This window comes from Apostichopus japonicus, chromosome 11, assembly GCF_037975245.1.
Source record: "Apostichopus japonicus isolate 1M-3 chromosome 11, ASM3797524v1, whole genome shotgun sequence".
In the NCBI taxonomy this organism is placed as follows: domain Eukaryota; kingdom Metazoa; phylum Echinodermata; class Holothuroidea; order Aspidochirotida; family Stichopodidae; genus Apostichopus; species Apostichopus japonicus.
In genome coordinates this window covers 4,224,181-4,247,402 of record NC_092571.1, presented here as the reverse complement: position 1 = coordinate 4,247,402, position 23,222 = coordinate 4,224,181, and the positions used below count along the sequence as shown (strand labels likewise).

At 36.9% G+C, this 23,222-nt stretch overlaps 3 protein-coding genes across 9 annotated transcripts in view; all 3 read left to right on the top strand.

Moving 5' to 3' along the window:
- The first annotated feature begins 3,199 nt into the window (after window positions 1-3,199).
- Window positions 3,200-8,845, top strand: LOC139976106 (uncharacterized). Of its 2 annotated transcripts, none has more exons than XM_071984545.1 (2): window positions 3,200-3,461; window positions 4,334-8,845. In XM_071984545.1, the coding sequence occupies exons 1-2, from the start codon at window positions 3,410-3,412 to the stop codon at window positions 5,407-5,409; spliced, it is 1,128 nt and encodes a 375-aa protein (XP_071840646.1). In that variant the 5' UTR covers window positions 3,200-3,409; the 3' UTR covers window positions 5,410-8,845. The 2 variants fall into 2 exon arrangements, with proteins under 2 accessions (XP_071840646.1, XP_071840647.1); XM_071984546.1 differs by having other exon boundaries at window positions 3,201-3,507.
- A 375-nt stretch (window positions 8,846-9,220) lies between these two features.
- Window positions 9,221-15,076, top strand: LOC139976105 (uncharacterized). The gene is made up of 4 exons (XM_071984544.1): window positions 9,221-9,514; window positions 10,357-10,642; window positions 11,035-11,286; window positions 13,111-15,076. The coding sequence occupies exons 2-4, from the start codon at window positions 10,360-10,362 to the stop codon at window positions 14,592-14,594; spliced, it is 2,019 nt and encodes a 672-aa protein (XP_071840645.1). The 5' UTR covers window positions 9,221-9,514; window positions 10,357-10,359; the 3' UTR covers window positions 14,595-15,076.
- Window positions 15,077-19,840: 4,764 nt separating this feature from the next.
- LOC139975860 (TPR repeat-containing protein DDB_G0287407-like) overlaps window positions 19,841-23,222 on the top strand; it is a 136,499-nt gene continuing 133,117 nt past the window's right edge. For 4 of the 6 annotated variants that reach the window (XR_011795929.1, XR_011795930.1, XM_071984116.1 and 1 more), the window contains exons 1-3: window positions 19,841-20,005; window positions 21,109-21,167; window positions 22,102-22,159. The gene's annotated coding sequence lies outside the window, so the exon portion shown is untranslated. Of the gene's footprint in view, window positions 20,006-20,267; window positions 20,432-20,454; window positions 20,709-21,108; window positions 21,168-22,101; window positions 22,160-23,222 lie in introns of those variants that run through there. The other 2 variants (XM_071984119.1, XM_071984118.1) reach the window with 2 other exon arrangements.

Here is a 23,222-nt window from a genome sequence, read left to right as displayed (position 1 = left end):
GGTGTAATAATTTTAGTAAATGCTGGGGGACCCTCGGCCCGTCCCCTGGCTATAGACCACATTGTCACCCCAACCGCGTCTTCACGCCCCGTGAAAAGTGGAAGCAGTGAGTGTGAGTACCGGTAAGCGCAACACAACTTCGTCTTAGGCCAATGACTTGCTTCATTTCAGCCAGTTCTCAACATCCCCTTACTACACTCAAAAACGTCTTTGCGAGTACACTACGAGTAATAGCTACTCTCTTAAAACACCATCGAATACACAAATTACAATGTTTTTACAGACTTTTACGTGCAATCTGAGAAATTTCAGGCTTGAGACCCATATTTTAGGGCTAGGTATTCGCAGCATAAAACACTCGGGAAGTGCCGTTTCCGGCCATCTGGGGGTTTGAAAAACCCAAAATTTTCTTGTACGCTCCGCGCCAACCGATGGTGGCGCTCCGCTTAGATAGTCTCTACACATTAGCCCCCCCCCCAATAATTTTCCCGTTCCGCCGCGCCTGGAGGGAGCACCCCCTCCCCTTAGATCCCTCCCCAGGACGGCGATCGGTATCCACCTAAGTGCCCCCCCATCAAATGCTGGTGCCCCCCTGTGCCCCCCCCCCCAGACCGAAAAAGTCTGGTGACGCCACTGCCTGAAAGGTCTGGGGAAAAGTCAAAAGATGAACTCTTACCTGTGTAGAAATTAATGTGATCAATTTCTAATTAACTGGTACAGTCTTGCTTCCACTACAGGTGTATGTCAGCTTGGAGTGTCTTGGTGAATGGTAGAGTTGCTTGCAAACTTTGGTGTTTTAAGCCATCCTTAGAACAAAGGGAAGGTTGTTATCCCACCCTACCAGACAAGATTTTACTTAACTTGGCTCCCAATCCTCCAGGAAGTAGACAAACTGTCTTCCCACATCTTTAACTTATTCCACCAGTGATTACAGGGAGTGTGACATAACTCACTACACTTAAGGGAGAATAAAACAAAGCCTGGTCTGTTAGTATTGGGAATAACAGATTAATTATCACTTACTTAGCGTAACCTAAGAGTAACCCAAACCACACAAGGCTTAATGGTCCTTTAGCAGGAATTAGTCCACTGAGGGGTAGTGCACACAGTTCACTGACTCTGTGAGCGTTACTAGAAAATACCACAAAGAGATAGAGGAAAATGGAAAAACAAAAGTGAAGGGGAAAAGTATATAATACAGGGGGACAAAACTATAGAGACTACTATTGAAAATATTAGGGGTGCTACACATTAATATGGGTAAGTCTGATAAAAAACTTTTTAAATTTAATATTACAGACTTACCAAAAATTACATAACATATGTGTGAAACTTGTTGCCAGTACCTTTACTGACAAATAAAAGGTTCTTTACTAACAATAAAAATGTTCTGCTATCTAAAAGAAATCGAAAAAAGTCATGCATCATTCTTTTGAAAGATGTGTCAAATTACTTACCATTCAAACAAATCTTAAATAATCGAGACGCCAATTTACGGTTCGGAGCAAGTCCATTCGAAACAGTATTTACTTTTCACTTTAAGGAAAATAGTAAATATCTCAATGAAGAGTAGTCTCCCTCAGTCATTATAACAGGACGTTAAACCTGCTGGTTATTCTTTCCGTTAAAACTGTCAATACAGCCAATATCCCAACTGGGCATTCATTCAAGTAAACTTACATACTACAGTTGCAGTTCATTACTCAATTTAGATACTTACTATACAGACACACACACACACACACACACACACACACGCACGCGCACACCCACACATATATATATATATATATGTATGTATATATATATATATATATATACATATATATACCGCGCCGAATTAAGTGATTTACATATATATATATATATATATATATATATATATATATATGTATATGTATATATATATATAGTAAGTGAATAAAGAACAACACACCAGAAAAATTTCACTTTACGTCCGGTTTCGTCCTCTTGGGACTCATCGGGCGAAAGTAGGAATCGAACCCCGGATCTTGTGTCACGAACCGAAGTCCGTACCACTCGACCTCAGTGATTCTACTGGTGTGTGAATGCGTATAAATTGGCTTTGAATAACTGTCATTGAGGGCGTATTACCCAAATGTTATGATTGCCTATAAAGAGTGGTTGTTCTGTGTAAATTGTCAGATTCAAAGCACCAGGGGTGCACTCTGTACAATAATAACACTTGGGTAAAACGCCCTATATAATTTAGTTAATTAAGTTATTATTTTTCGTCTACCAATGTCATTGTGAGAGGGGAGGGGAGCGGGTTGGGGCAAGATATTTGAATGGGGGATCCCGCCCCCTGGTTACGCTACTGCTCTTATTCTATACGGAGCATTCCTACGTCCTAAAGTGCAACCAATTTTGTAAACCCACTGATGATGATCTGACTCATTCTCTCAGAGGTAACACCTAATCATAGGAAGAAATGCAGATTATCACTTGTTTCGATTGCTTGATAATGAAAAGTTTGGGAATTTTAAAGGACTTTTACATACTAACACTTGTTCGTCCCAACAACTCTCGAGAAAGAGTAAGGCCAACAATATGGTTGATCGTGTGTGTATGTCCTAACTTCTTGAATAAACGAAAGAGAAATTCATCTCGGTCTAATCATTGCATCCGACAATCGTGTCATAGATATTGCACCTCCACTCTTGTTATATTTTACGGTAAATTATGTGAACTATCCAAATTCCCGTGTTGAACTCAGCACAACTGGTCCTAGAAATATACATGTAGCGTTGCAACAATTAAAGGTAGTGTTAAGTGCCATGTTCATAAGCAGGTTTTTGTTTTGGGGGAGGGGGGGGGTAGCCGTTTTAAGTTTTATGATATTAAGACAATTCATTTTGTGCAATAATCACATACAATGTTAATTAAATTTAATTGAAATCACACATTGCATCACGTACTTAAACGCCCGCCTGATAGTACGGAATAGCAAATGCAACGTTTTCCGTATAGGGAGTTAACATAAAAATTTGTTTTCCGAAACCGGTTGATATTGACATATCAAAATTTGTACATTCTCCTTTAACGCAGAATCATAAATTTTCTTCTGTTTTGATGTTTGCATTCGTACATGTTTATGACACGGAGCAATTTTATCATAACTGAAGCACTTTGTTGATACAACGCCATAACGCGTAAAGCAAAGCGAATGATACACTATAGTGTTAAGCACACACCATATATTTGTCATTGCCGTTTGCCTCTGCGATGTTGAATGGAAAATCAACGTAAACAGTTTTGCTTCTGGTGTGCAAAGACGGCATATTTTCACGATATACACCGAAGCATTGTGTGTTGTGGTTGGAACATTGTGTAACCAGGTCGATAACTTGACAAATATCGGTTGTTTCGTTTTCGCGTCGAAGAAGTAATGGACGAGATGTACCGTTTCAGCTTCTTAGGACACCACACACAGATGCATGGTGAGCAGTGGTGACATTTGCACGTTAAGTGAAAGTATTTTCTGAGGTAATGTAACCAAAGTAGAATATAATGCAGTGTTGTATGTAAAACGTTCTACTCTAGACCAAGGGTTCCCTAACTGGGGTGCATTAACCCCCAGGGGGTGCGCGAGTCCATCCCAGTGGGTCCGTGAGACGTTTCTGAAAGCCAAAACAAACTTTTTGTACTTAAATATGACATATCATTTAATTTAGTGATGTACAAAAGTCGTACCTATATGGACAAACTCTCTTTGTATTTTTCATTGCAATATTACACTATGAACTTGATCTTTTACGAAGCACTGTTATACGTATTATAGTATTATACTGGCTCAGATCGTGTCTCGAAAAGTTGGGGGTTCGTGGACAACTCTGACAACCACAGGGGTGTTCGTGGGGGGGGGGGGATAAAGTTAGGGAAACCCTGTGCTAGACCCTCTCACTCTATAGTGTTCCCTGGAGTAATTATAACATATTTATGTAATATTAACTTAAACTCCAATATTTTAATATCCTAGCTAAAATTTATCATAAAGTATTGAATAATATTACATAGAGTAAACATGTTAACTTTTCATTAATCATTCTTTCTAAACCACACGATTTCTTTAATTTTGGGATTCTTTCATTACCTAATATTTGTCCTTAAATTAAGAGCAAGTTCCAAACTGTATTTTGAAAACGTGGTTTCATGCAAGTGAAATCTTAAGTGTTTATATTTTTCAAATGATTTTCTCCTACAATCTCTCAGGGGAATAATTATCAAATCACGAATATTTTACCTCTGGAAATCGTAGGGTTGCATTGATACGCTTGATCGTTTTTTTTGCGTTCTATTTTGTTTTATATAGAGTCGTTAATGCATGAACATATGTTCTATATGACGCCAGATGCGCCTGCACTGTATCAGCAATACGATTATTCGGACTACAAGAAAGAGAGTTTCCAACAGAGATTAGAACTGACGCCCAACAATCAACATAGATTATTTTCCAATATGGAAAAACAGACATCTGAACCAGTCGTACAGAGAAAGAACCCGGGTCTTACGCATTCTGTCCAAAGTAAAGGACAACCTGTTAATATAAACAAACTGATTGGCAGTGTCATGATCCTGCCGAATCAGTTGATCCATATTTATGACGAAAGGATCGAGAACGGATGTGTTCGTCTTGTTTGTAAGGACCCTCAAGACTTGAATGGAATGCTTTGGCAATACCTGGTGACAACCTACGATAAAACGGCTCCCGTGGTTATGGCAAATGTGACAATACGAGACAAGGAGACCAACGTTGTAGCATTTGCCGTCGGAAGGAGAGTCTTCTTGGCGAGGTTCCATTTTCGGGGTCATATGTATGACTCCGTTGAGTCAATTTTCTCCTTGAAGGTCGACGACGTTATAACAGGTTCTTGGATTTCTTGTATCAACGCGCATTACTCTTCCGGCAGCAAGTTAAAATTTGACCTGTTGATTTCTATCGGCGTTCAGAATGAAATAAGAGGTTGCTTGGTAACGGGAGAAGTGGTCAAGGAAATCAAACCGCGGGAGGAACTATCACTCGTCACGTCCATTGCATCGTCCGGCGATGTCATTGCCATTATCCACCGCGAATTTGATCACGTCAGACTGTTGGTATCCGATATCACCACCAAAGCATGTGGATCGCTCATACCTGTTAAACATAAGTCCTGTCAACGCCCTGTTTCAGTGATTTGGACAGGATCGATGTGGATGGTTCTATGGGTTGGTCAGGAAAGATCAAAAGTTTGGATGATTTCTACGTACAAACATACAGGGGAACTTATTAAATTCTCCGTATCTTCTTCTCAATTCAGTGATGGCGACGAGCCAATAAGTCTTGCACGATTCGGTAACACTGGTTTTGTCAGCTTCAAAAACCATTCAATCAAATTGTTTCAGTTTTAGAGATCTATGTGAATATTTTGGCAGTGATGTGCTTTCATGTGTCACTTAAGAGATTCGGTTTTTAAAATTTATCGAGTATGACAACGTCCGAAGAAGAACAACTTTGATACAACCTTCGATTTCAATATATAGGCAAAACTCGGAAATGTCTGGACTGAAAATGATACACGGCTATATCTATATGCCATTGACTTCCAATATGTAGGATCATTGTTCTTTTACCATGAGCATAGCTTGGAAGATCAAGGCAATCGAGGCAATCGTCTTGGGTTATGCTTGGTTGAACTCACGTGTGCATGTTAGAATCGAGATCTTAATAGACGATTAAGAAAAGGCATCTGAATAAACGTTTCCTTGAACGCGGATTATTTTTTCTTCTTGTAATAAAAACATTTAGAATTATACAAAACAGAACATAAATACACATACTGATATACCAATGACAGTAAACTTCCAACGTTATTATAAATATGAATTGATTGGGTTGTTAGTCATCCTTATGTTTTTTATACATGATCCCCTGCATTCGTTCTAACTAGAAACGATCATCGTTTTACTATACTCTTATTATTACTTCTGTCTTTGGTGTAAAATCATCATAATAGGTAGTAATATCATAAACATGATGAGATGGAATGTGAAGTAGTAATATCATAAATACGATGAGATGGAACGTGATTCAAAACAATAAATAGGTATTTAAATTTACTTTAATACAAATAACCTATAATGAGTTCACATTCACAAACTATGCAAACAAGATATTTATTGTAGATTATAGTTATGTGTGAATTAATCTCCGTGCATGAACTGTGTAGTAACCAATGCTTAAACTGGTCTTAACTTAACGCACTGTGCAAGGAAAGCGAAATAAAGTTTAACCAATAAAAGGGGTGTGTGAATATGCCTTCTTCGATATTTTTGGATATTTGGGGAGGGGGGTGGTCAAATTTGAACAAATTTACATAGGGACTTGTTAAACTCTCTGAAGCTACTATTTTATCTTTATCATTAATACACAACGATTCTTCGATTTATAAGTATAATTATGTACACTTCATAACGCACTGACATTCCTCAAAATGATTGAAATATGTATTGTGACTAGTGAAACCACCAACCCAAAATGACAATGTTAAACTAACACAAGCCATAACCTACCGGATTTGAACAATCATGAGCGCCAAAGGCAGCTATCTTTTTGGTTATTGACATCACGAGTAAACGAGTGATTGTTTCCTTGTCGTAATAATAGTATGACCAGGCATTCCAGACTTGTATGTGTCCATATCAAGCTATATACGTGTACATGCATACGATATAGGTAACTAATAAATTTAGTGTATTTCTACAACATTAACACAACAGTCATAATCATATCGCAGCGGAAACTTTTAGACACGCGCGCGCAGCGTGACGTTATTCGATCACAAGCCAAATCACATTCGTGCGCAATGACAGCCTTGCCCTGCAAGTCCAGTATTAACAGCTGCTGTTTAAAACCATGGATTTTCTGTTGTTTTAATGCGACTTATAGGCGCATTAAACATTTTGTTTGTAATGATGTTAATGATTTGCTTAAGTACTTATATAAGTATATAAATATAATATAGAGCAATTAGAAGACAACATTGATCACAAGCAAGAATATTTATTTGTTGATTTGAGCTGTTAAAAAGTTTATTTAAGGATAATGTTTGAATTTTCGCAAACAGTAAACTGTATACAAAATAGTTAAAAATGTAAAATTATAAAGATATTCACAAACAATCCTAAAACAGTACAATGGACAAGGCAACAGTTTAAAGTTATCATCACCCATACAAAAAATAATCAAGCTTATTGATGGATTAAAACGTGGAAAGGCTCCAGGTTTTGACGGTATTCCTGTTAAGTTTATTACAATTCCGTCTCCCATGTGCTATAGCCCCTGTATTGGTCCATATCTTCAAAGATTCTTTTTGTCTTAGATTAATCATAATGTTCTCACATTATCAAAAGTTATTCCATTTGTTCAGAAGGGGTTAAACAACTTTGCCGGAAAGTTTCAAATTTACAAGTGGGCTTCCTTTCATTCATAAGCTTCTTGAAAGTGACATAGAGAAAAGGTTGTAAACATTTTTTTAAACACAAATGATGTTTTGTATTTCTAAGTGTTTTGTTTGGATTTAGGGAGGGTCACTCAACCAGCCTTGCTTTATTATAAATTATTAAAATTTACAGTATACGTTGGAGAAGGGTAATAGTGTTTTATGATTATACCTGGAATTGAAAGAATTCAAAGCCTTTGATACAGTGAACATTCAATAAGGTTTTCCCTTCTGAAATGACTTCGTAAATTGGAAAGATTCCAAATTTGGGATAAAATATTGAATTGGAAACCACCCGACGAGTAAGTTGTAATCCATAAGCCATTTATGGTCCCTTAATTTAACGTCGTAAAAATAACTGCTGGTTATAATTATTATTATTATTATTCACATGAGACTTTATGTACTTTTATTATATCACATGTTCCACTCGCCATTTTGCTGATGATACAAATATGTTGTGCCGGTTGAATTAAGAAGGTCAACTTGGCTCTGAGGCAACTTAAGGATTGGTTTGATGCAAGCTAATTAACTTTACACATTAGCAAAACTAGCTAGACAATTGTTCATGCGCTTAAGATGTCATTCATGTTACTATAGTTTTTAATTTGACGGTATTGTAATTTTTAAATTACATTTGACAAAATACTTAGGATTGATTATTGATGAAAATTTATCATCGAAGCAACGTATTAATGATCTATGTCAACGTTAATTTAAGTACATTGATTTTCTCTACGATCATATTAGACACACCCTTCCAAATGAAAAAAACAATTCAAATTTACTCTAAATTTCATTTGTTTATTCTCAACTATCTTATCTGTCCAATGAAATTGATGGTACATCATGCAATGTTTCTTAAATCCTCTTCAAATTTTACAGAATGTATTGATCAAACTAATTTCAATGAAACCTAGAAGGTTTTCAACAAATCAGTTAAACCTGCAATATAACCTGTTAAAGATTACAGATATTCACTAGTACAACATTGTTGGGATTGTATTCAAGTATTGTAATGACAATGCTACCTAGTGTGTTAGCTGATGTTATCCATTTGTGTAACAACAAATCACGTTATTTTCCATGTTTACCCGCCATTAAACTGTACATGGTAAATCACAGCTTTAATAACAATTTGTTTTAACATCTGGCACAAACGTCCTTCCACATTTTAAATCAAATAATCGTTTGCAAGCTTTTCACAAAAGACTAACCACTATGCTGATTCATAATTCGACAGTATAGCAATACCAATACCTGTTATATAAACATATGATGTGTATATACTTATATTTGTGTGTGTTATCGTGAATAAAGTGAACCCATTTTTTCTCTTCTTTTAACATCAACTGGTCGCTTACTTTATTAAACAGCATCTTTTTCTAGTGTGTTATCGTGAATAAAGTCACTATTTTTTCTCTTCTTTTCACACTAACTGGTCACTTGTTGTGTTAAACCATAGAGTTGTTATGTTCCATAACATCACCCTGGTTATACAGCATTATTTTCCCTAGTGTCCAACATATGCCATCATTCCTCAGTTTTATTAATTACACCATACATCATATGGGAAACACTATTTGAACTTGCACTTGTAGACCGATATGAACGGATTTGTTAGCGGTTATACGATTTCATTGAGTGCTTGCATTGGCGAACACGGTTCGATAGGTTTCAACACAGGAACAAAGAATTTCCTTATATATATATAGAGTAACGCTATGCGTCTAAAGAAAATCCCGAAATATTACGATATCAACAGTATTCCCCATACTACAATACCCTCCATATTGCTACAACAAACCACCAGCATATAAGAACAGGAACATACAACTTTTGCCATCAGATTACGTTGTACAGTGCACGAAAACAACCAAAGCTCTTCGTAGTGTCAAAGGATTACGAGAATCTTTTTACACTATATTCAGATATATTTGATGCCAATTCCAGGTGACTGGCTCAGAGTTGGAAAGAGGTAATTCGACATCAATCCACTACGTGAGTCGTAAGAGGTGAGTGATAATATTCACTAACAGTTATATGGAATACTTTGAACACAAAGTGTAACGTGATCATATAAACAGTGTGTTATCCAAATAAACCAGTATACAGTAATAAGAACAGAGTCATACTTTGACTATATGTAGCTGAAATAGAATTTTATTTGACTATATGTGGTTAGGTCCGATAAAGGCAAAAGATTCACATGATTGCATGCAACATTCTGTCCCAACAGAGTTTTAGTTGCAACAACTACAGGGTTCGGTTATGTCAAAATTAGTTAAGTTTAAAGTGTCTTACATTTTATTCAACAATACTTGTGCATACTGTAACTTTATGTACAAACTCCCATAGCATTCCATGTAAAACAGTAGCAATACAAGTATCAAGGGACACATGGAAGCATTTTTTAGTTAGGTTTTCGGCTTGGATAGGTACATTTTCATTTTACGTGTTACTTACAGTAAAATGAACTGCTTACTCAGCCTATTGCGCTATAACATCAAGTTGATTGCCCAATAACTTGCTAGAACCTTCCAAGTTGCCTAACTTCCCCTTTCTGAAATCTAGACGATATATATGAAAATAATGCAGTTATTTGCAAACATGTTTCCGTGCCTGGTCATCGCCAGGGTGGCAGGAGGGCGCGGTGGGGGGGGGGGTGACTTTCAACTCAGGAATGATAATAACAGGGAACCCGTAGTTCACTACAGTCGGTCTTAACTATAGTTAGATCGTCGCAAGTAGCCAATCAGAATCGACATCGGTCTCTACTACTTGTTTAATGATTTTTTTTGGAAAATATGGGCACTGTATTCATACTCTAGTTAATAAATATTAATTTTCCTTCCAGAAAATGGCCACGTCATCTAACTATAGTGAGCTTCGTGCCATCTATGAGTATATTCAGTCTCTTGTACAGAAGAACGAGGAACTTTCGAATGCAGATGTTGAGCAATTGGTTCGGAGAATCGAGAGATTTACTGAAAAAGGTGTAAAGACTGGACACGACACTATAATGAAACAGGAAAAACAAACCATGAAACTGTTGATCGATTTGCTAACAGACCATAAATGGACGAAACCTGCTAACCTATTGATCGCCTATCGAGATAATTATTCGACATCAACAAAAACAGGTAACCTGACATAAATTTATTTTGTTTCTTATTCGTTGATGAAGTGTTTGTCTCTTTTTTTTGTGTACACACATGGAATAAATAAAGAAAGCAAGAATGCCTGCAGCATATCAAACAAATACAAGATTGCTTAGCCATGATATCCCTCAGAGCATGCAACTGAACACTCAATATGCAATTCACTTGCATAATAAAAGTAAAACAATCTTTGACCCTACTATTTTACTTTCGGGATAGCTGTTCCCTGTTAAACGGGGTAGTCAATAGCGTTTGCATAGGCACTATACTTTAGTTGAAATCTTGCTTTGGAGCAACCAACCAACCAAACAGTTTAGTATTTTAGTGGAACTATGAAATGGCTTAAGATTCATACATTGATTTCTCCTTGACAGATGGTCCATGTGACTACACAGAAGTGTGCAAGACACATGAAACAAATCCCATCGACTTCTTCTGTAAAGTTTGTGCTGAATGCATATGTCTACAATGTCTTGCAGAGGTTCACAAAGGACATGACACCATCGAATGTTCCAGACATCCGAGTCACGTCAAAGCATTGCGCAAAAATATCGACGATACCAAGAACATCGCGGCGGCGAAAAACTTTCCGTGTGTAGATAATGATTCGACATCAACGAAACCAGGTAACCATGAATTTGTTTTTTGTTCCTTATTGGCTGATGAATTGTTTGTATATAGTTTTGTGTAAACATATGAAATAAATGTAGTCTTCAAAGTTGGAAGTTTGTCTCTGAATAGAAGATGCTGCTTCCGATGACCTACTTGACCGAAATTGTTCAACCTTGATCAGACAATGTTCTGCAAGTTTCACAAACAAGACAAAAATGGGACATCGATTAAATCTTAAACCGATTCTCTTATACATTATGAATTTCATAAGAATCCGCAAATAGTGTTGGTAAACTAGTGTTATTACTCGAGTATTGAACCGAAGTTTCATGTGATTTATGTGAAAGCCATGGCATGTGCATACAATTAACACAATTGGGACTTTTTTGCAGACTTAGTAACCTTAATTTCTGGCATAATGTTATCAAGTTTTATCATAAGAGTTTCAAAAGTCGAGGTGATTTTGTTGGTAAGACAAGCGGTTGGCAATAACAAATCAACGAAAGCCCGCTGCATGTTACATGAGATAAATGAGGTATTACATTGCGAAGTGAAAATTGCAAATCTTAATAATTTATTACATCATAGCTTAAAGTTTCTTTAATAAGTCTTAAACAAACATCATCAACAGGTCTTAAGAGAATGGTGTTGTCCTGCAATAGTTGTTTACTGTTTTTTGCCGATACGTCCCGAAACCGTTTGTATTGTACATTGCTAATGTCTTAACCAAGCTCAATATTCCTAACACAGAAAGATTCATTATCACTAAGTTATATTTTCGTCGATCTTGTTAGCACATATGTAATTATCAAGCCAAACACCCCAGCATTAATAATGCAAATACCTCAAGACATTAGTTTTGGATGGCATCTGTCCATAGCAAGTCTCTATACATTTCCTCTTGTTTTAAAATTAATAACTGCTATAGTTCATCCCGCCTATGTGTTTTGCCTTTGAATATCTTACCTAATGACAAATAGTTTTGTGATAATTGCACGGGATTTGCAGAGTAACAATTTGCAAGTTGGCAGTGAATGTTACGTTATACACGGATACAAATTGGACGTATTGCTTTTCTAGGAAACGCCATGTGAATACCCATTAAATACAAGAGTCATTTGCGATTTATGCCAATTTACCATGACATGAACTTGATCCTCCCATGTTATGATGAGACCAATTAGGGAATGAAATAAAACTCCCGTAACTGTACTGTTGTAAAAACAAGAATATCCATATACATGCCCTCACTTATGAGTGATTTTGTAACCTCCATATATGGCTTTAATTTGACGTAAGACACAATGAAAAATAAGAAAACTGATTAAAAATAAAATTAACGTAGAAGACGAAGCTTGACCCGGTCATAACAGACAAAATTCAACAAAAATTAAAACCTACGAAGGGAAAAGGCTCCTGCTTTGTTACGAGCATGAAAGAATACCTGAATTTCAAAGAAAACAAGATTGCCTAATCATGATATCCCACAGGGCATGCAACTGAACAATCAATATGCCATTCATTTTGCAAATAACAGTGAAAGAATCTTTTACACTACTATATTTCATTCGGGATAGCTGTAATATATTATACGGGGGTATTCAATGGTTTTTCAATGGCACCTCTTTAGTTCAATCTTGCTTGGGAGCAACCATCCTTTTGGGATTATCCCAGTTTGGTATTTTAGTAAGCGTACCTTGCAGTCTGTTCCAGCAGTTGCTTGTTTTTTTTTCGATGGTTACTATGATACTATCGTCTGCAGTTATATTGCACAATCTTTAGTCATCCATGGAATTATGAAATGGCTTAAGATTCATACATTAATTTCTCTTTGACAGATGGTCCATGTGACTACACAGAAGTATGTAAGAGACATGAAGCACATCACATTGAATTTTTCTGTAAAGACTGTGCTGAATGCATATGCCTAAGATGTCTTGCGGACGCTCACAAAGGACATGGTACCATCGAATGTTCCAAATACAAGAGTCACGCAAAAGAATTGGGAAAACAAATCGACAACATCGTGGCAGAAAGCGATAGGTGCAAAGACATGGACAACTATTACAATAAACTACAGGAGGAAGTAGTCCAAAGTTACAACAAGATATGTGGGAAGATAACAAACGATCTGTTGGCGAATTTAAGGGTGATAGACCAACATCGGTTGGCAGAGAAAGACAAAATGGATCGCACCAGCAACGTTTTGAAAGGCAAGGCAGTCGATCTCAAGGAAAAACTTGATTCGATTTATGTTTATGCCGGAAAAAGCTCCGAGGTATGGAATACTTTGAACAGTTTAAAACAAAGTATTAACAGTTTGACCGAAGAACCCACAGTTTCTGCAGAATACAAGAAACTATTATTCATTTCGACATCGGAAGCATCATCTTTCACCATTGGTAGAATGATAAAAGGTTGGGCTGTGGGTGCTAACTGGATACGACAAGCTCCTGACCAATTTGTTCGTGTATTCGACGAAAGACAAAGTTATGGCCGTATCCGCTTGATTTGCACTGATCCCAAACAATTGGACACATTTTTTTGGGACTATTCAATAATGGACAGTTCCTCCACCAAGCTGGTCATGTCGCACCGATGCATACCCATAGACGGACGCAAGTATATGCTAATGGCGTCGGGAAAGAAGATAATCATGATTGAGTTGATAATGAGCAAAATGAACTGTGCTGGACAACCTCAAGAAGGAGTCAAATCGCACAAAACAATCAATATTGAATGTCCACGAGATGACTCACATATCATAGGAATTAATGCCCATCGGCCATACGATGAATGTTGCAGTGAATACCTGGTCTCGTTTAGTAACTCCCACATGCTGTATGAATACCACATTGATGAAACTAAGCCCCGTCGCACATTGGATTGTGGTGGTGAGCTTGGCAATTGTGTAAGCGGCTTTCTTGACATTGCCTACAGAGAAGCAATGTTTATAGTGATCGATTCTCAAACCCAAACAGTGACGCTGCTTAAAAATGATCGAGCCAGTAGGATTGTTTCTCCAAATCCGATTCCTTTGAAGAAAGTGAAGAGCTTAATTCATCCCAAAGGTATGCAGCCCCTTGTTGTTTACCCGAGCTGTAAGAAGTGGTTGCTATTATGGCAAACCATCGCTGCAACAGACCAACCTATCTCTCTCAACGTCGGTACGTTCGATATGGATGAAGAAGGAACTTTCACTTCGCGTTGGGAAGGGCAGTGTCCTTCTGGTAGTGTACCTGTTGGAGTATGCCGATATCGAGAAAAGGCGCTTATTTGCTTTTCTAATGGTGACGTAGTCAACTTCAGACTTCCACCGTAAAGAAAGTTCATGATATCCAACAGATGATGTTCGAAATACTGATCATTGTCCAACACAACACAGTATAGTCAAAATGCTGGAAACAATACTCCTCAACATGGGTTTTTTTACTTTCAATTGGTTAAGCGTGTGACATAAACTTTGCTTTTTCTCCCTGCCTGGGAAATTACCACCTCTAGATTGGCGTACTACTTTAGGCTTAATTAATCCCTAGTAAAGATTGCAACCATTTGCATATAACCTATTACTTACGATCCGTTGCATAAGTTAATTTCTTTCAAAGTACGCCATTTTCATTGGTACAATATATAAAAGAGTGTTAGAGTTTTCCGTATGTATCTTTTCATTAATTTAACTTCCCTCACTCAGAAATAGGTATATATTTAAATATATACACACACACACACACATATATATATATATATATATATATATATATATATATATATATATATATATATATATATATATATATATATATACAACGTACAATAGAATAACTGTTACTTATCACCACATGCAAGTTATTTATCTTGAGTCCAAATTTATTTTGGTTGAGGAAGATTGAATAAATCACCGAAAGTTTGACATCCTGTTATCAATCATTGTATACTTGCGTTTCACTTTCATTGACACAAGACACACGACATTATCATATGCGCCCTCTGTTTCTCTCCATTTGAAAACCAGTTTCAATCCCTCCTCTTTCAATTTACTAATACGCCCCCCCCCCCCATTCCAGAAGACGATGACAGATAGGTGTGTTGAAGGATTATGCAAATGTTAGTTTTACTCCAGTTCGATTATTGCGGAATTGAGACTGTAGACTCTAAATCTAAGGATTTAGTGTCCGGTTGGGTCACTATTAATAAATATAGCTTACTTTAATAGAAAACCATGCCAAGTAATATTTTCCCTGTTATCAGTTTAATAGCAGTTATATTTCGAACGATTTCGCTCTAACAAGTCCTTTTATTGACCAGAACCATATGTGTCCTACCTTAACCTGGTTACTTACACTTAATTAGTAGAATCAAAGCTTCAAAGTGTAGGCAAAATAACGATGGAGTCAATTACCGTGGTCGCATAAAGCTGATTAACAAACTGTAATGCTATCAGACGTAACTAATTAGTTTCTACTTAAGACATTAAAACCAATCTAAAGACAACCAACAATTTGTGACCTTTTGTCAACTAAAAGTAACAAGAGACTTTCTTCTTTCTGACGTGAAAGAAACGCATTCATTTTGAAGAGAAACATTTAATCCTAACAGCTTTTTGCAACTTACAACTCAATACGATAGTGTGTGGGGGAGAAATGAATGAGTCTATCCGCAATGTTTTTTAACAAAACAAATGGGAATGGTTGAAGTTGTCACAAGCAAAATACGTGTTGCTACCCAATTATAATCCATAGTGGGGGTTAATCGAAACTTCGCCAAAACGTTAAAGGTATTTTGTTTGTTTCCTCAAAATCGAGTCGCAGTGTTCAATCTGCGATCAAAACCTGTTTGTTATCCTCAAGTTTAACTATATTTACGATTTTCCTTTACAGAATTACAAAATGCTTACGTTGGCGGTTTTGTTTTTGAGACTATTGAGGTGTAACGTTCTGCTTGAATGCGTATAATCAGTTGGGTGAATTTTTGGCTATAGAATTATTCAAAGTACCAAATATTTTTGTGAAAAATGCAGCCAGTTTTTAAATAACTTTATATATAATTCATTCTACAAAGTGCTGTACAAATGTAACACAAAAACGTTGACTAGCTTTTATTGCACGGTTTTTCGGAGACGATTGAAACAGCTGAGCAGTGCATTGATACTGCGTAGTACTATTGATTCCATAACTAATTAAAACTGTAAGGCAACATGTAGGAGAAAATATCTGAAAGAAGCGACTGCCTTTCGAAATATAGTATATGCTGCTGGAGACGTGGGAAAATCATAATCACTGCCCGTGAAGCAGGGTGGTAGGAAGCTTCCAAAAATGGGGGGGGGAGGGTAGAACAACAGAGGGGCACTTTATCATTCCACAAACACCACTCGTTATGCTATAAACCGATACACGCCAGCCATATCACTTAAATATATATATATATATATATATATATATATATATATGTTAGTATGCTATTAATACTATTATGGTGCACGTGACTCTATTTAGAATTAACAAAGGCTTAAGATATCCAAAAGACAGTTCTTCATTGAAGGGGCACATTTTATTTGCCATGAGGGCATATTTGCTATTTTGAAAAAAAGTGTGGGGGAAACACGTCCCCCCCCCTCGGCCCTTACCCCCCTGCCGTGAAGTTAGATGTCCACCCGTATTGTCAATGTATTCATATAATCGGGGCCAATACAATAAACATAACTTCTTTTGGTGCCTTCTCTGAGTCCCCGATATTTCTCTCCTCTTGTGCTATTGGTATATACGTCTTGCCTTAACAACTGAATTTGCAGAATGAACTACGGCTCTTCTATTTCGCCATTGGCGATTTGTATGAATGCGATAAATCATTTTGTAACGGTACTTTGACCGTTGGTGTTTACAGATTATAATTAACCACAAATAAAGATCATTTATTGATCGACGAGAATCGCCGACGCAATGCGGAGTATATGTAAGTGCTACATGTGATTTGCAAATATATTCTTACCTAACTAACTAACTAACTAACCTAGCAAAGGAATATTAAACAAATTTCATGTGGCAATTTACAGTGGTCTAACCATCTTTGTACTTGGGGCAAAGATGTCACCATGCATTTTTAGTAAGAAAGAGTTACAATCATTCTAAGTTGGTGCTATTGAGGTCTCTATGTACCTCGATGTAACCAGGTAGATGTCATGGATCCATAACAACTCCTTGGTTTAACTTTTAAGTTCAATGTGGGAGTTTTTATTTTAGGTCAATGTCGCAACATTTGTGCCGAGTAAATCTGCCCGATGTCACGGTCGAAATGTGAAGTAAAAAATACTTAAGCAAACACATCACATATAAATTACCATTCTTTGAGTGTGATTCTCTCAAAATAGAAACCTAGAGTTTGGGAAGTGGACGAAGGGATATTGATTGCTAATCTAGGGATACACAATGACCCACCAATCTGTCTGGAAGAAAGGTTAGCCAACAATATAACGGATGATGAAATTTACTTTAATATTAATTCCGTGAAGATTGCAAGATATGGTTCGTCTTCGTAAGTTGCTAATTGTTTACATAAAGTCCAATACCAGTGTGAAGGTTCTCCCCAAACCCTTACTCATGAATACTAATATGACCAGACGTTCCGTGGACATAAAGGAAGGTCCGAGTTTTGTGATGTTTGATAAACCCTGTTAAATCTCATTAAAGGTCACAACCCTATTGATATAGAGAGACGACGTTTTGTGGACGAAGTGAATCAAATTCTTGGCATCTTTGACTTTAATTTACACATATATATGTATAAGTATATACAAATGTGTTTCCTATGTGTATAAAAAAGCGTACAATGGAATGACTACGTCCTTCACTGATTTGAAACCACTGGCCATACAATCAGTTCCATGTGCTAGTTGGTTAGGGTGCCAGCATATAAAATCGGGAGGCCGGTTTCCAATTCCGGTGGAGGCTGAACGTTTTTCACTGTTCTGGATTTTGAACTCATTACCGTTACTATATACATGGGCAAGTATCACAGCACAAGACATCGGTGATACACAAACATATACGTTGGGCTTTGTGCTACTGAATTAACGAGACGGTAAAAAACAACCACAAAAGCTCATTCACACACCACAAAAGGAACGAAACTGAACTTAGCAAACAGATCTGGTTACTCAAGGACAGACAAATCAATTTTGATATTTAATGGAAACTAGTGAAGCACGCCAAACCATATATATAGATACAGCAACACCACAAAACGTTGCAATCTATGCCTACGGCGAAAATATTTCCTCATCTATAGACCCTTTCAATCAGCTTTAAACAACCCCTCTGAATTGGTGTCGCATTCCAGTCATTCAAGAAAATACTTGCTGCATACCAAACGCACTAACACAAAAAATACAAATAACACACTTTGAAACAGTCGCACACTAGCACCTGACGATTGAAAATTCACGAAACAAGCTTGAGTCCGCTCGTCGTCGTCGTAGCCCTCTCGTCGTCGTCGTCTTTGTCCCTCTCCTTGTCGTCATCGTTGTCATCTCATCGTCGTCCCTCTCGTCGTCGTAGCCCTCTCGTCGTCGTCGTCTTTGTCCTCTCTTGTTGTCGGCGTCCTCGGTGTCGGCGTCCTTGGTGTCGACGTCCTCTCATCGTCGGCGTTCTCTCGTCGTGGTCTTCGTCTTCTCGCCTTTGTCCCTCTCATCCCGTCGTCCTCTCGTCGTTGTCCTCGTCGTTCTCTCGACGTCGTCGTCTCGTTATCGGCGTCCTCGTCTTTGTCCCTCTCCTTATTGTCATCGTCGTCCTCTCATCGTCCTCTCATCGTCGTCCCTCTCGTCGTCGTCCTCTCGTCGTCGTCCTCCTCTCGTCGTCGTCGCCCTCTCGTCGTCGTCCTCCTCTCGTCTTCGAGGGTCATGGCGAGAGTCATGGCGAAGGTCAGGGTTCACCCCCATTCTCCGCCATTTCCTCCCTCTCTATGACCATACACCCATTAGCATACAAACCGTAACCTACCAGTACCTTTATACTTTAGTCACGTAACAAATTACTGTTCGTAGTTACCACAAAAGTAGCTTCATAAATAAAACCTTTAGCATCATGGTTAATTAGATTATATGCAAAGGTTTCTTCACTACATTTTCTAGGAATTTTTGAAATCTTAGATGACACACATTAACAAATAACAGATTATCCGGCATATAATATGTTTAACTCACTTAAAAAGCGATTCGGGTTACATCACAATTCATACTACATTCGGCGCGTTCATTAATTAAACGGGGTTTACACAGCATGTATTTTCACGTGAAATCTCTCATATATCATGAAACACAATACTTAACTTTCTATTAAAAACCGCGAGAAACAAGTAAATTTCAACTACTGCGAAGTGACATGTCATTATTAATTTTGGGCAATTGTTACCATTCTAAAATAACTTTCATTCTAACCTAGCTCATAGACATAGAAATGCAGGCGTCGAGCTAATTTTGCCCTTCTAACGTTGTATGTGATTGGTTGATTCATACTTGCGTTGCTGTGACAGTAAAATAATACTATGCAAAATAACTTACTAAGACTTGATCATGGTGATATAAAAAACTGAGGGCGCTTGATTCGAGAAGCCTGTATATTTATATAGCTCGTGTTGTTTTACTCGTTTTTGTGTTTGAGTATTTTTAATTCGGTGACGCTTGACCGCATGATGTTGTTTCACTAACCTGGCCATGCTTTCGTTTGGGATATTAAAGAATGGGTGAGCTATAAAACTCTTTTGTTATGTCTGAGGTTTTTGTTTCTTTCTTGTTGTCTGCACTGACTGTCGTGTACACGTTCTGCACTCAGGTAACACAGAACCAACGGAAAGGCATCGAAGCCTATACTATAGTAGAAGACATTACATTGCATACGAAATGGTATGCAAACATGTACAATTGTTTCATAGTTAATGAATACATTGAAAGAAGAGTCCATTCTAAGACGATGCAGAGGTATAACAGAACAGGAATGTAGAGGGTAATTAGGTTAACAAAAGCCACATAGTTTCACGTTTACGTATGGACTAACTGCGAATGTTAACAGTCTCCAAAGAAATTCTGGAGCTCCAAGCTATATTAATAAACAATGGCAGAATGAAGCTCCTCAACAGAGATGTTTCATTGGGACAGACAATTATTGTGAGGTACATTTGGTAGACGTGAAATCGACGCAAAATATTGAGATGTTCAATAGCTAGTGAAATTTTCCTGCCACATTTAATATAGTGACAAAGCTGAATCCGTTTCTTTACTGTTTGTCTGGAATTTATATATAACATTAATGCATTTATATGTCTGTGATAATTACATATACTTGGGAGATCATTTAGCTAGACAATAATACTTATAGTGGAGCTTTTGATATTCATTGAAATGGACCATTGTAATGAAACTGCACTGATATCAGCATACATTTCGAATGTAAGTATTAAACATAGATATATACATATGAAGGAGTGGAATTAACCATAGTGTACATTAATGTATATACAGGACTACTGTGCAGTGCTCTTGCTAAACTGAGTAGTAGTTAAGGTTTCTGGCCAGATTGTCCAAACTGAACTGTGTCGTTTGACTGTACAACCTACAGTATTTATGTACACTCACTTCCAAAAGGCACATTTTGTAGACATGCAATCACACCGATATTTTGAGATGTTCACATATCTAGTGGAATATATATCTACAGGTTCATTTAAATGAAACATTGTTATGGAACTTTGTGTACTGTGCACTGATATCTGTAAGGTAAAACTGCACTATTTTGTAATGGTGTATTCAAATACTAAGTTTTTATCTCAAACTCTGCATCCCTTTCCAGGAGCATGACACAGATGGAAAGAAACTTAAGTTCGTCAAGAAGCTTCCACGGAACAGTCGGTATGTATGAAATACATTATTTGTAAGGACACTTTAAAATGTACAGAAGATGTTCATGACATGTAAGTATGTTACAAATTAAAGACCGTCAATCAGTGTGACCAGCAGTTATCTTCTTTGAAAAGACCACGGCTTCTGTGGTAGGAGGACAATAGGTCATTAATGATTAATAGGGGCAGGGGAGGTGGGCGGGCTGGTGGGAGGGGAAGCATCAATTAAAATTATGGCTACTGTTCAATGCTCTTGCTAACTTAGTTCTAGTCAAGGTATCTGGCCAGATTGCTTAACCTGAACTATGTCATCTTACTGTACAATCTGCAATATTAATGTACACTCACTTCCAAAAGTCAAAATTTGTAGACATGCAATCAAAGCAGTATATTGAGATGTTCAATATCTAGTGGAAGTTAGCTGTCATGTAGATATAGTCACATTGCTCTAACAGTTTCGTTACTGTATGTCTGGAAACTTTGGCAGATTACACTTGCTGCACACTTCATCAACCTGATTTCAATTTCTTTTGGAACATTGCTTACATTTGGCATTTTCTATATAACACATGTAACATATGTATGCGATATATTTGAGAGACATAGGAATATATTGTACTGGTGCTGTACAAATCCCAGTATATGTAAGAAAATTAGGCTAGGTAAATAAGGGAGACATAGAATCGAACTGGTTTTCAGAATTGCTGCTTGCATAACCTAGTTGCTATTTTGGAAAAGTTGTTAATTTAAAGTAGGAAATGACACTTATATTGGAAATAGATATACATGTACATAAAATGAAACATGCTATGAAACTTTTTGTACTGTGCACTGATATCTGTAGGGTAAAACTGCACTTTTTTTGTAATGGTGTATTCAAATACTATGTTTTTATCTCACAAATTAGACCAGAATTTACTATAAAACTCTGCATCTCTTTCCAGGAGCACATACAGATGGAAAGAAACTTAAGTTCGTCAAGAAGCTTCCACAGAACAGTCGGTTTGTATGAAATTATTTTTAAGGACACTTTACAGTACACAGAAGATTATCATGACATGTGAGCATGTTACAAATTAAAGACCATAAATTCATGTGACCAGCAGTACTCGTCTTTGAAAGACCATGGTTTCTGTGATAGGAAGACAATAGGTGAATAATGGTTAGTAAATGCAATACCAGCTGAGGAGGGAGTGGAGTGGGGGCAGGATAGCATGAATTTAACTTAAGGCTAATGTACAGTGCTCTTTCTAAAATAAGAACTAGGTATGGTATCTGGCTAACTGTTGTTGATAACTTAGTTGCTACTTTACGCTACATTGTCATAATATAGTCGTTAGAAGGGCCATGTTGGCTAACTGAAATTGAATTTTAATGCCAGTTTTCTTCTCACTCACTTGTGTTAGTGAGAAGGTTGTTGTTTTCAGCACCAGAGCTGCTTGCATTTGCATTTGAGGTAAGCTGTAGAAATTGGAGCTGACTCAGTTTTCCATCAAAGAACTTCCCAGCGTACTGCAATGATTTGTGGCTACAGTGTGCTTACTATATTCACAAGTGGTATAGATAGATAGATAGATAGATAGATAGATAGATAGATAGATAGATAGATAGATAGATAGATAGATAGATAGATAGATAGATAGATAGATAGATAGATAGATAGATAGATAGATAGATAGATAGATAGATAGATAGATAGATAGATAGATAGATAGATAGATAGATAGATAGATAGATAGATAGATAGATAGATAGATAGATAGATAGATAGATAGATAGATAGATAGATAGATAGATAGATAGATAGATAGATAGATAGATAGATAGATAGATAGATAGATAGATAGATAGATAGATAGATAGATAGATAGATAGATAGATAGATAGATAGATAGATAGATAGATAGATAGATAGATAGATAGATAGATAGATAGATAGATAGATAGATAGATAGATAGATAGATAGATAGATAGATAGATAGATAGATAGATAGATAGATAGATAGATAGATAGATAGATAGATAGATAGATAGATAGATAGATAGATAGATAGATAGATAGAT

Excerpts from the sequence above, each read along its gene's own strand:
- LOC139976106 (XM_071984545.1), top strand. The coding sequence starts at position 3,410 with ATGGACGAGATGTACCGTTTCAGCTTCTTAGGACACCACACACAGATG. Across the intron at positions 3,462-4,333 it reads ACACCACACACAGATGCATG|AGTCGTTAATGCATGAACAT; the intron begins GTGAGCAGTGGT and ends TGTTTTATATAG.
- LOC139976105 (XM_071984544.1), top strand. The coding sequence starts at position 10,360 with ATGGCCACGTCATCTAACTATAGTGAGCTTCGTGCCATCTATGAGTAT. Across the intron at positions 10,643-11,034 it reads TTCGACATCAACAAAAACAG|ATGGTCCATGTGACTACACA; the intron begins GTAACCTGACAT and ends TCTCCTTGACAG. Across the intron at positions 11,287-13,110 it reads TTCGACATCAACGAAACCAG|ATGGTCCATGTGACTACACA; the intron begins GTAACCATGAAT and ends TCTCTTTGACAG.